This window comes from Oryx dammah, unplaced genomic scaffold (genome assembly GCF_014754425.2).
Source record: "Oryx dammah isolate SB20612 unplaced genomic scaffold, SCBI_Odam_1.1 HiC_scaffold_20, whole genome shotgun sequence".
Lineage (NCBI taxonomy): Eukaryota > Metazoa > Chordata > Mammalia > Artiodactyla > Bovidae > Oryx > Oryx dammah.
This window is the reverse complement of record NW_024070204.1, coordinates 12,344,328-12,357,339: the sequence shown is the minus strand read 5'-3', so window position 1 is coordinate 12,357,339 and position 13,012 is coordinate 12,344,328. Positions and strand designations below refer to the sequence as shown.

At 38.7% G+C, this 13,012-nt stretch overlaps 1 protein-coding gene across 1 annotated transcript in view; it reads left to right on the top strand.

Annotated features, from left to right (window-relative positions):
• Positions 1-13,012, top strand: part of DNAH5 (dynein axonemal heavy chain 5) — a 265,487-nt gene that overhangs the window by 169,587 nt on the left and 82,888 nt on the right. Inside the window, exons 56-58 of the mRNA XM_040262501.1 lie at positions 7,615-7,846; positions 9,228-9,342; positions 9,805-9,981. Of these exons, the coding sequence (XP_040118435.1) occupies positions 7,615-7,846; positions 9,228-9,342; positions 9,805-9,981 (524 nt within the window). The remainder of the gene's footprint in view (positions 1-7,614; positions 7,847-9,227; positions 9,343-9,804; positions 9,982-13,012) is intronic.

Sequence of the window (13,012 nt, the reverse complement as noted above, 5' to 3'; positions counted from 1 at the left end):
ATTTATCATGCTGTTTTAAGTTTTGTAGGTTGGTTATACATTTTGAAACAGGAAGTGATTCTGATTTGTTCTTGCTCAAAGTTGCTTTGGCTATTGGGAGTCTTCTGTGGTTCCATAAGAATTTTAGCATTAATTTTTCTATTTATTTATAAAATGTAATTGGAATTTTGATAGTGATTTCATAAAATCTGTAAATTACTTTGGGTACTATAGACATTTTAACAATATTAATCCTTCCAAGTTGTGAACATATAATGTGTTTCTATATATTTATATCTACTGTAATTTTTTCATTAGTGTTTTATAGTTCTCAGTACAAGTCTTTCACACTATTGGTAAAGTTTATTTTTAAGTATTTTATTTTCTGGTGCTATTATGAATGGTATTATTTTCTTATTTTTTGGATAGTTTATTCTTATTGTTTAGAGTATTTTTCTAATTTAAAGTTACTCAGAATAAGCCAAAGTGTCTTCCTCTTTATCTCACACATACCATAAATACAAGATTTTATAGTAATTATATTGCTTCTGAAAAAATTAAATTCTTTATATGCATGAATTTAAATGGACTGAATCTTTAGATGAAACATTTAAAGAAAAATATGCTTTATCTTACACTATAAAATCCTTGGCCTTCCCACCATTTAGGAATCTCCATTTTGGCAAATCTTTGTTTTTAGCTTAATATGGAGTTGATTTGAATTGTTTCTAAGTATTTCTATTATCTTTATTCTGGTGATATTGTGTTTTTTAACGAAAGTCAGTGATTCCAAAGTGACTATTAAATTCAGTTCATTCAGATTTCTCCAAGGTGAAGATAATTATTAATGTCCTACGGGACTCTATTTTAAATAAGCACATTGTTATTAAAATAGGCCATCCTTATTTGTAAATAACATCTCAATAAAATCAATATGCTTATAAAATCATATAAGCATATATATGGCATATATTTCTTTTCAAAGAAGGCCATTTTAATTATGTATATAAACTGGCCCTTTTTCAAAAATATTACTTGATTTATTAATATAATATACAGGATTTATGCCTTCTGAGTCAGACACCACTGCTTCTGCTGCTGCTTGCAGCTAACAATGGAGCATAAACAGAAATGAGGCAACTGCACTCAGAACCACTCAGAAAGGAATACCAACTGCAGTAGTCCCTGCTGTTTCCCAGAACAATTAGCATATTTTGTTTATGAAGCATGTTAGTCAGAAGATACTTTTGAACTTTGAGCTCCAATAAAAAGTGTTGTTTAACACTCTAAAGACTCAATATAGTTTTGTTGTATTTGAATTTCTAAATCAAGGGGCTTTAGGGATTGGAATTCATCATCTTTGGCTTTGAATTCTGATGCTCCTGCCTGCAAGCAAACTTCTGTAAGCCCCATTTTCCTTATCTGTAAAATATACATAGTGATATCCATCACTTAGGGATATTCTAAGGATTAATTGATAAAGTTTTGTGATTTAGGATCTGCCAGGATTAGTATCTTTCCCCTCTGAACATAGCATTAATTATGTGTTTGGCTGTAAGAGAAAACCAGAGCAGTAGTGGCTTAAGCAAATTTTTTGTTTTATTTTTGGCATAAACAAGGTTTTTATTTTATTTTTTTCTTTTTCCTGCTAACAAGGAAGTACAGAGATGTGCAGCCTAAAATACAACTGGGGACCTTGTGCCTAGCTTGATGTCATCCTAGGGTGAGGCTCCTGTTCTTGTAGGCCCCAGAGGGCTGCTGCGTCTCAGGGCTTTGTGTCTGTTGGTGCCACGTGAAGCTTTGTCTCTTAGTCGGGACAGGGTTCTTCCCCAGGGACTTTTGTCTGCATGTTTTTGGCCAGAACTGGGTCACCTCCAGCTACAAGAGAGTTTGGGGAATCAAAGACTTTTAGTTGGGCAGATTGCTACTCTGAGCAAATTTAGGATTCTTTTGTTACTAAAAGAGAGGGGATGGCTACTGGATATGCAACTCATGTGCCCTCCTCACTTTATTACTTCAGTTCTTTGAATCCAAATGAATTGGAAATTTGAAAATTTCCAGTTCAGGAAAATTCAGGGACTGAGGCTAGTGTCCTCCCTTCTGTCCCACATACCCATCACCTTGTTCTACACCAAGTGACGTGAACAAACAATACCGGGATATAACCTCCAACAACCTCAGACATCAGCCTAAAGATGGGTCTCCAGACTGGCCTTGGTACCTTGGTAATTGGACATTGAAGACAACAGCAGGATTTTTCCATGCCCTTTTCTCTGAGTCTTAGCAGGCTTGGGTCACTCTAAGAGGAAGTGGTCCTTTTTAACCTTTCCTGCATCAGAGATTGTGGGTCTATGGAAAAATGTACTTAAATTCCATTCCAATTTTTTTCTTTGACTTTTTGAATAGACACAAAGACACCTTGCTAAATAATGAAAAAAGTCACCATTATTGATATTATGGGGATTCCCTGGTGGCTCAGTAGTAAGGAATCTGTCTGCCAACGCAGGAGATGTGGGTCGATCCCTAGGTTGGGAAAATCCCCTGGAGGAGGAAATGGCAACCCACTCCAGTATTCTTGCCTGGGAAATCCATGGACAGAGGAACCTCGTGGGTTACAGTCCATGGAGCTGCAAAAGAGTTGGACCTGACTTAGTGATTAAACAATAACAACAGTTAATACTATCAGTTTGCATAAGAAGGATAAAAATTATTACATGGTAAATATTGGGTTGGCCAAAAAGTTCACTTGAATTTTTCCACAACATCTTACAGAAGAACTTTAATGAACTTTTCAGCCAAACCAATACAAGAAAGTTTTCAGAAAGGGGACATTCTTGAGAATATCCCATAATGCCAGATAAAAGACTTGGTATCATGCCTGGCACATAGTGAATAATGCTGCCATTGGGGTTAAAACCTACAGTTTGTCATAGGCAAGAATTGTTCATATGTTTTCAATGACTAGACTTAAACTTCCTAGAGTTTAAGTTGTTCTTTATAGTGTTTCCTTAAATTATATGAAAAAATATAGCTTCCAAGTGTCTTAATATATTACCTTTCAGCGTATATGTTAAACTATTTATAACCCAATTGATAAACTGTTTCTATTATTTACATAGATGTAAATGGTCTCACAGTTATGGCATTAAGAACTTAATTTAGTGATCAGTTACTCTCTGATAGCTCAGTTGGAAAAGAATCCACCTGCAATGCAGGAAACCTTGATTCAATTCCAGGGTCAGGAAGATCCTCTGGAGAGGGGATAGGCTACCCACTCCAGTATTCTTGGGCTTTCCTTGTGGCTCAGCTGGTAAAGAATCCACCTGCAATGTGGGAGACCTAGGTTCAATCCCTGGGTTGGGAAGATCCCTTGGAGAAGGGAAAGGCTACACATTCCAGTATTCTGGCCTGGAGAATTCCATAGACTGTGTAGTCCATGGGGTCGCAAAGAGTTGGACATGACTGAGCAACTTTCACTAATATTGAGAGGATACCATTGTTCATTTCTCTGCTAACCATCACCTGATAGGTTTGTTCACTTGATTCCTTCTCTTTTCCTCCCTCCTTACTGGCTGTATTTCTATTTGTAATTCTTATGTACATCGTTCAATACTATTAGCACTTTTAAAGGAAATCCATAGACCATTTTTTCCTAAGATGAATAAAGATGTTTATGATAAACTTTAACTGTGTTATGTATAAGCCTTGTAAATTCCTTGGGATTGAGACCAAGTTTCATAGTGGTAGGTGTTCAGCACACATGCTGTGTCTTTGTGATGATGGATTCACTCTGACTTGACGGCCAGGTCTTATAATAAGAAATGCTGTTTTAGAATTGGTCCCATGTTTGGCACTGTTGGGAGGATAAAGGTCTACAACAGAAGATTTTTACTCATACATTTTTAAAGGATACCATAAATTAGAATTGACTACAGATGGCCAGGTGCCACATTTAAGAATAAGATTGCCAGGGCATAAAAAAAATTTAGTGCCGAACATTCTATATTACAAATGCAGTCACAGCCTGGGGGAATTAAGGTTATGGCAGTTTCTGAGCAAAAAATAAATAAATAAATAAATAAATAAATGGGGTTGTTATATATGAGTACCAGGTGGCACTGATTCCTGAGTTATTTGTACCACTTTCATCCTTATGTAAACCGTAAAATAGGCTGGCTGCTGACCAGAACCTGCAGCTGTGTAGAGGAGATGTCTTTGTACATGTACCAGAAAACAAAGACTTATGATAGGCTCAAAGTCTGTTACAGTTTTGTATGTGAAAGAAAAACTAAAATTGTTGATGTCATAGGCCTGGAGCCAAAAATGTTGACATATATCTACCTAGCTAGGGCTATAAACATAGATCCTAAGAACTATATTAAGTTTTTTAAAATAGCCAGTTAACTAACAATTTTTTTTTTTTTTTGGAATATGGTTGATTTACAGTGCTGTGTTTGTTTCTGTTGTACAGCAAGGTGAATCAGTTATATGTAAGCATATATCCACCTTTTTTAAGATTCTCATCCCATATAAGTCATTATAGAATATTGAATAGAGTTCTCTGTGCTATTTAGTAGGTTCTTATAAATTATCTATTCAGAAATGTTAGGGACCTAACAGAAGCAGAAGATATTAAGAAGAGATGGCAAGAATACACAGAAGAACTACACAAAAAAGATCTTCATGACGCAGATAATCATGATGGTGTGATCACTCACCTAGAGCCAGACACCCTGGAATGGGAAGTCAAGTGGGCCTTAGGGAGCATCCCTACAAACAAAGCTAGTAGAGGTGATGGAATTCCAGTTGAGCTATTTCAAATCCTAAAAGATGATGCTCTGAAAGTGCTGCAGTGAATATGCCAGCAAATTGGGAAAACTCAGCAGTGGCCACAGGACTGGACTAGGTCAGTTTTCATTCCAATCCCAAAGAAAGGCAATGCCAAAGAATGCTCAAACTACTGCACAATTGCACTCATCTCACACACTAGTAAAGTAATACTCAAAATTCTCCAAGCCAGGTTTCAGCAATATGTGAACTGTGAACTTCCAGATGTTCAAGCTGGTTTTAGAAAAGGCAGAGGAACCAGAGATCAAATTGCCAACATCCATTGGATCATTGAAAAAGCAAGAGAGTTCCAGAAAAACATCTATTTCTGCTTTATTGACTATGCCAAAGCTTTTGACTGTGTGGATCACAAGAAACTGTGGAAAATTCTGAAAGAGATGGGAATACCAGACCACCTAACCTGCCTCTTGAGAAATCTGTATGCAGGTCAGGAAGCAACAGTTAGAACTGGACATGGAACAACAGACTGGTTCCAAATAGGAAAAGGAGTACGTCAAGGCTGTATATTGTCACCCTGCTTATTTAACTTCTATGCAGAGTACATCATGAGAAACGCTGGGCTAGAAGAAGCACAAGCCGGAATCAAGATTGCCAGGAGAAATATCAATAACCTCAGATATGCAGTTGACACCACTATTATGGTAGAAAGTGAAGAACTAAAGAGCCTCTTGATGAAAGTGAAAGAGGAGAGTGAAAAAGTTGGCTTAAAGCTCAACATTCAGAAAACAAAGATCATGGCATCCAGTCCCATCACTTCATGGCAAATGATGGAGAAACAGTGGAAACAGTGGTGGGCTTTATTTTTCTGGGCTCCAAAATCACTGCAGATGGTGATTGCAGCCATGAAATTAAAAGAGGCTTACTCATTGGAAGGAAAGTTATGACCAACCTAGAAAGCATATTAAAGAGCAGAGACATTTCTTTGTCAACAAAGGTCCGTCTAGTCAAGGCTATGGTTTTTCCAGTGGTCATGTATGGATGTGAGAGTTGGATTATAAAGAAAGCTGAGCACAGAAGAACTGATGCTTTTGAACTGTGGTGTTGGAGAAGACTCTTGAGAGTCCCTTGGACTGCAAAGAGAGCCAACTAGCCCATCCTAAAGGAGATCAGTCCTGGATGTTCATTTGAAGGACTGATGTTGAAGCTGAAACTCCAATATTTTCGCAACCTGATGTGAAGAGCTCATTCTTTTGAAAAGACCCTGGTGCTGGGAAAGATTGAGGGCAGGAGGAGAAGGGAATGACAGAGGGTGAGATGGTTGGATGGCATAACCAACTCAATGGACCTGGGTTTTGGGTGGACTTTTGCTGGGGTCCAGCCCCGGTGGATCCAGGGTAATTCGAAGGGGAGATGGCGTGGTGAGGAAAAACTTATTTATTTAGAAATATAAAGAGAGATTAGGAAGAAATAGTATGGTAGGAAAATTTAGTGGAGAAAAGATGCTGAATCACTTGGTTTACGTGGAGAACTAATAAAACCTCAGGACAAGAGGTTTGCACCATCTACGTTAGGCCACCAGCGCCTGTTTGAATAGCGGAGGGTGCCCCACCTTGGGCTCCCTCTCTCGTGGGTCTTAGAAGCCAGGACAAGTAAGTAGACATGGTGAGCCTCCACGCCCCAGATGGGAATTCAGCCTGAAAATAGAATAAGAAAAGACATGGGGGAACCAGTCTTTCCAGTGACTGGCCCATCCTCTATAGTCTGGAAAGGCCTTTTGATTGTACATAGAGATCAATGGATAATACAAAATTATGCAGCGTCAGCAGCCCTGACTCTTATCGAGACCAGGCTTTCTCTCTGCATACCTAGTTGTATACACAAGTCTTAGGTGAGTTACATCATCTTCTGGCCAGAGGGCCAATTAACATTTTATGGCCCTTTTCTGATAAGGGTCTGTCAACCAGAGAACTTATTTGTGTTGTTCTTCCCAAAGTCTGGTGCTACTCTCAGAAAGCACTAAATAAAGTTACATTCTTACATAGCAAGGACACAACAATTTATAACAATGAAAGAAGTACAGTGATTTATAACAAAGAGAAAAGTAATTAACTCAAAAGTTTAGTGTTGCTAACATCAAAACTACTATATTCCTTTTTCTATATCCCAATTACATTGATTAATATCCTTCAGGTGTCTAAAACATAAAGAATATGGAAGCCTGGCAGCAGTCATTGACTCAACAGTGAAAACCCTCTACCAATATAATTCTTAGCTCTTTAAAAAAGGCTCTGTATCTTTAAGATGCTTTAAGCTTCATGCCTTTCATGGTTGGGGGGCTGTAAACAATCACAAGTTGTAAAAGTCCGGGCAGTCTGGTCAGGTAAGTTAGAAAGCTATCAGAGGGGTTTAAGCTGAGACATTCTTTTTATATGCAGAAAACTGTTAACTGGAGCCCTAAGTTAATTCCTTTTAGAGGCAGAAGAGTGGAAAGTACAGTACAATAAGGCAGGCAGACCCCTGAAGCCAGATCACGCCTTTGTGTATGTCTGGCTTCCTTCCTCATGACCTTTGCCAGAGGCGGAATTCCTCACGCTGGCTCCTGGCAGACTTTGGGAGCTGGTGATAGAAAGGAAGGCCTGGCGTGCTGCGGTTCATGGGGTTGCAAAGAGTCGGAACTGAACTACATAGTAATATGTATATGTCAATCCCAGTCTCCCAATTCACTCTTCCCTTTTTCCTCCCTGGTAACCGTAAACTTATTTTTTACATCTTTGACTCAAGGCACTTAACTTTTAAAACGATCATTCGCTTTCATATTTCACATACAGCTGTCTTTATTCTTTCTAGTGTCTGAACACTTCCTCTCTGCCTATGATATTGACTGCAGTTTGGAAACCAAGAAGGAAGTTGTTCAGTGCATGGGCTCCTTCCAGGATGGGGTAGCTGAGAAGTGTGTTGATTATTTCCAGAGATTCCGACGTTCTACCCATGTGACGCCCAAATCGTACCTCTCCTTTATTCAGGGCTATAAGTTCATATATGGAGAGAAGCATGTGGAGGTGCAAACTCTGGCCAACAGGTAAGTGTGAGGGTCGAATATGAAGTTATTGTAAAGCAGTGGCTCTCAACTAGGGGCAAATTTGCTCCAAGGAGACATTTTGCAATGACTGGAGACATTTTTGTTTGTTAGAACTAGGGTGGGGGTATGGGGGCTGGTCGAGAGGTATCGCTGGCATCAAGAGTCAGAGGTCAAGGATGTGCTAAATATCCTCACAGTGCACGGCACAATCCTCATCACATACAATTTGGCTGTTGCAACTCCCTGCACTGTAGCCTGCCAGATTCCTCTGTCCATGGGATTTCCCAGGCAAGAAGACTAGACTGGGTTGCCATTTCTTCCTCCAGGAGATCTTCCTGACTGAGGAACTAAACTTGCATCTCCTGGCAGACAGATTCTTTACCACTGAGCCACCTGGGAAGTCCTTGTGAGATTTATCCAGCCTCAAAATCCAATAGTGCTGAGATTGAGAAACCTTCCTTTCAAGTTTGTTCCAAGGATCATTCCATGGTTGCTAGTGGCTTTATTCTTGCCCAATAAGATTAAATATTGCCAAGTTTTCTTGTGGCCTACCACTTTCTACAGTATTGGACGATAATAATAGAAACCTTGAGCTTGGAAAAAAGCTGAAAATACAGACATCCCCTCACACCTCGTTGCATCCCTTTCTTCCCACACGTTCTGAGTGTCTGGGATAGGAGAGTCTGCTTGATACATGTGTTCTCTGCACAGCAAATACCTTACTTCACTGAAATTTGTTCCCAACTTCCCAGCTCTACTTTGCTCTTTTATGAACACTTATCTCTTCTGCCTGAGTACAACCAAGAAGCAGCCAAGGTTGCTCCCTAAGGGACCCCTGGGTGAGTGATTGGACTAAATAACTCTAAGAACTCCTGTCTTTAAGATCACATTATTTTAGAGTCAAACAGGCAGCTGGTCCCTTCACAAGGCAGTTTGATAGCTTTAAATTTGTTTCTTTTCTTGATCCCAAATTTTCCTTCTTTTAATGTCATTGATCTCGTTAGAAAAAAAGAAGTTATTTATTTCCTTTCCTCCATGATAGGGTTTCAAGAAATTAAAGTCTGTTGTTATTTAGCTAAAATTCATTAAGCATGTTTCTTGCATGAGACAGATTCTTGACACTGTTATTCCTCATGTCATACAGTGTTCTAAGCAGACTCACTCTTTTCCACTTGGTCTATGAAGAACCAACATGTGACTTTAGTCTGGAATCAAGCCTAGACATTTACTCTTTTTGTCAGGCCCTCTTGGATTTGCTATTGTATATACAGTATTCTTCAAATATGACCATTACAATCTATATCAGTAGACCAGTACTTAGAAAATGTGGCCAAGAACCACACATGTTAACACTTCCCTTACCTTGGATTTTTAATCTCAGAATGAATACTGGATTGGAAAAACTAAAAGAAGCTTCGGAGTCTGTTGCAGCTCTGAGCAGAGAACTGGAAGTGAAAGAAAAGGAGCTCCAAGTGGCCAATGATAAAGCCGACATGGTGGGTAGACATTGACACATGAACCATACTCGTTTTGAATTCCCAATTCATAAATGTTAATACTGTATGTTTCTTCTCTAAGTTGTAACCGTGGAAGTGCAAATTATTTGTTTCCATTATAATACCATATATACACCAATGATGCTATGAATGAAATAGGTAACTAATGAGAACCTACTGTATAGCACAGGAAACAGTGCTCTGTGATGATCTAGATGGGAAAGAAATCCAAAAAAGCCAGGATGTGTGTATACATACAGCTGATACACTTTGCTGTACAAGAGAAACTGATGCAACATTGTAAAGCAACTATACTCCAATAAAAAATTTTAAAAGCACCATACTCTTAATTCTATGTATGAAAAATTGTGTAAGTGGACAAAATCGACAAATCCAGGCAAAAATGCGCATTTTGAGCTGGGTGATTTTTGATGTACTTTTTTTGGTTTTATATTGAATTAGGTCTTAAAAGAAGTGACAATGAAAGCACAGGCTGCTGAAAAGGTCAAAGCTGAGGTGCAGAAGGTGAAGGACAAAGCTCAGGCCATTGTCGACGGCATCTCTAAAGATAAAGCTATTGCTGAGGAAAAACTGGAAGCAGCAAAGCCAGCATTAGAAGAAGCAGAAGCAGCCTTGCAGGTACATCTTTGTGATATAACAGATGTCATCTTCTAGGGCCTCGGAGGAAGATTAGGCAGAAAAGATGAATAACAACGAAGCAATGTTCTACTGCTTCAGACCAAAGCTCTCTCCACTGGAATGATTTCAAGTGATATTTTCTGCTTGGAGATGTTATCTGCTTTTTTAAGATATTGTAGGTGGCACTTCACATATTATCTTCTCACTCACAAGTGGTGGGCAGTGCCATATAATAGTGGTCTGGGTGCCAGCTTCTCATGTCAACTCTGTTACCAATAAGCTGTGTGACATTAGAAAAGTCACACAAAATTTCTAAAATATTTTTTTCACTCATTCATTGAGGATGTTAGAGTAGGTTAGTAAGATACAGCTTTCTTTGAGTGTACATATGAATTATCCAAACAAAGGACTGCTGATGTAGTGCTGCGCATTACGGTCAGGCTTTGACCAGGCTTCCAACACAATGCAGTTACGTGGCAACATTATAAATGATGAAATTAGAAACGAGGTTGGTTTCTGGGAAAATATGTTGAATCTAGTGAAGTAGGCCATATCTTCAAGGGCTGGCCCTTTTTGAGATTGGTCTAATTTGAGATGTTTTGGACTCAAGTTATTGTTTTTACTGTTTCATCCCTGGTGGTCCAGTGGTTAACATTCTGGTCCAGTGGTTAACTTTCTGCACTTCCAGTGCAGTGGGTGCGGTTCAGTCCCTGGTCAGAAGAATAAAATCCTTAGTCTACTCATCTATTGTCCTATGTTATTGACTCTTGGCTTAGAAAGTGGCTGGAGAAATGGAACACTGCTGACCTGTCCATTGCTAATTCAAGTTATATAACCTCAGTTGAACTTGCATCATTATGTGATGTAGTTATTATTTTTTGCTACCCTCCTAGCACATTTCCTGAAACACTGATAAATTTTTTTTGATCCACGTTAAGTCTTTAAGCTTTCTGAGTCACTATAAAACATATTGTATAAGAGAATTTTTACTCTTTAGAGATAATGAAGATGTTGCCTTCCTTTCTTATCTTTCCAAAGTTTCACACCATTCTTACAGGTGATATATCTTTCCTTACTGTTTCTTCATCCCTTCTTGCACTGGCTAAACTGTCCTCCTTAATACATGAAGTCTTCCAGGGTCCTTAGCCCCTCAGATTGGTGGATACCTCATCTTCCCCAGTCCCACTTTTAAAAGACCAATTTATGAAGTTGTGATTGATATATAAAAAGGTGTATATATTTAATATGTATAGCTCTGTGAGTTTGGGATGAGTGCACACCTATGAACCCATCACCACCTTCAAGGCCATAGACACGTGAATCAACTCGCAAAGTTTCCTCCTGCTCCCTTTATTATTGTTTTTTTTCTTTATAATTTTTATTTATTTTTATTAGAGTATAGTTGCTTTACAGTTTGTGTTAGTTTCTATTTTACAGTAAATGAATCAGCCATACATTTACATATATACCCCCCCCCTCATTGGACCTCCTTCCCAATTAGGTCACTGCAGAGCATTGAGCAGAGTTCCCTGTGCCATACAGTAGGTTATCTAGTTATCTATTTGTCAATAGCATATGGGTGTCAATCCTAATCTCTCAATTCCTCCCACCCTTCCTTTCCCCTGTCTCTATTTCTGCTTTGCACATAAGATCACCTGTACCATTTTTTTAGATTCCACATATATGCATTAATATATGATCTTTGTGTTTCTTTTTCTGACTTACCTCGCTCTGTATATGACACTCTCTAGGTCCATTTGCATCTCGACAAATGACCTGGAGTCATTGCTTTTTATGGCGGAGTGGTACTCCACTGTGTGTGTGTACCGTATCTTCTTTATCCATTCCTCTGTTGATAGACATGTAGGAAGCTTCTGTGTCCTGGCTACTGCAAATAGTGCTGTCATGAACATTGGAGTGCATGTATCTTTGTGATCATGATTTTCTCTGGCTTTGTGCCCAGTAGTGGGATTACTGTATCATAGGGTAATTCTGTTTTTCTTATTACTATTTTTTTGATGAGAACACAACTTAAGATCTACCCATTAACAAATTTCCAGTATACAGTAAAGTTTTGATAGCTGTGGGCACTGTGCTGTAGAGTAGATCTCTAGAGTTTATCTTGCATAACTAAAACTTTCTACCCTTTGACCATTACCTTCCATTTCCTTCTTCCTTCAGCCCCTGGCAACACCGTTCTACTCTCTGCTTCTATGAGTTTATTCGAGATTCCACATATAAGTGAGATCACGCAGCAATTTTCTTTCATGTTTAGCTTATCTCATTCGACAAAATATGTTCCAGGTCCATCCATACTGTTGCACGTGGCAGAATTGCCATGATTGAAGCACGAATAACATTCCATTGGATGTAAATACCACATTTTCTTTATCCATGCATCCATCAGTGGACATTTACATTGCTTCTATGTCTTGGCCATTGTGTATAACACTGCAACAAACATAAGGGTGCAGGTATCTCTTTAAGATCCTGAACATATCCTCCCCCTGCCCATTTTAAGACACTCTGGATCCACTGAGAGTCTTTGATCAATAGAGAGAAGACAAGGATAGTGTAAAGAAACTTCTGAACCTTTATTGAACTTGTGATACTAACAGCATTATAAGAACAGAGCATGTGGCATCTCAGTTCCTACAGGTCTACATTTTCATAAGATTTCAAAAGCCTGACATGTTTTTTAATATTATAAAATATTTCCCAATATCGTCCTAATTTAGTACTCTCTACCACTACAATATTCAGCAACACCATCAATGCAGAAATGTCTGGGACTAGGGGCAAGGTGACTGGGGTATGTAGGGGAGGTTTTCGATAATTTCCTTCACTGATTCTGTCTTCATTTTATTGCCTCCTTGTACGTTCTGAAATCTGGTACTACCAGTTCATACTAAGAAAATTCTAGGCACATTCAAACTCTATCTTGGCATCAGCCTTGTAAACCTACAAAACAAATAAAGTAACAGCAAAGAATGTGTCTATTCTTATCCCAATGCTAATCTGACCTGACTGC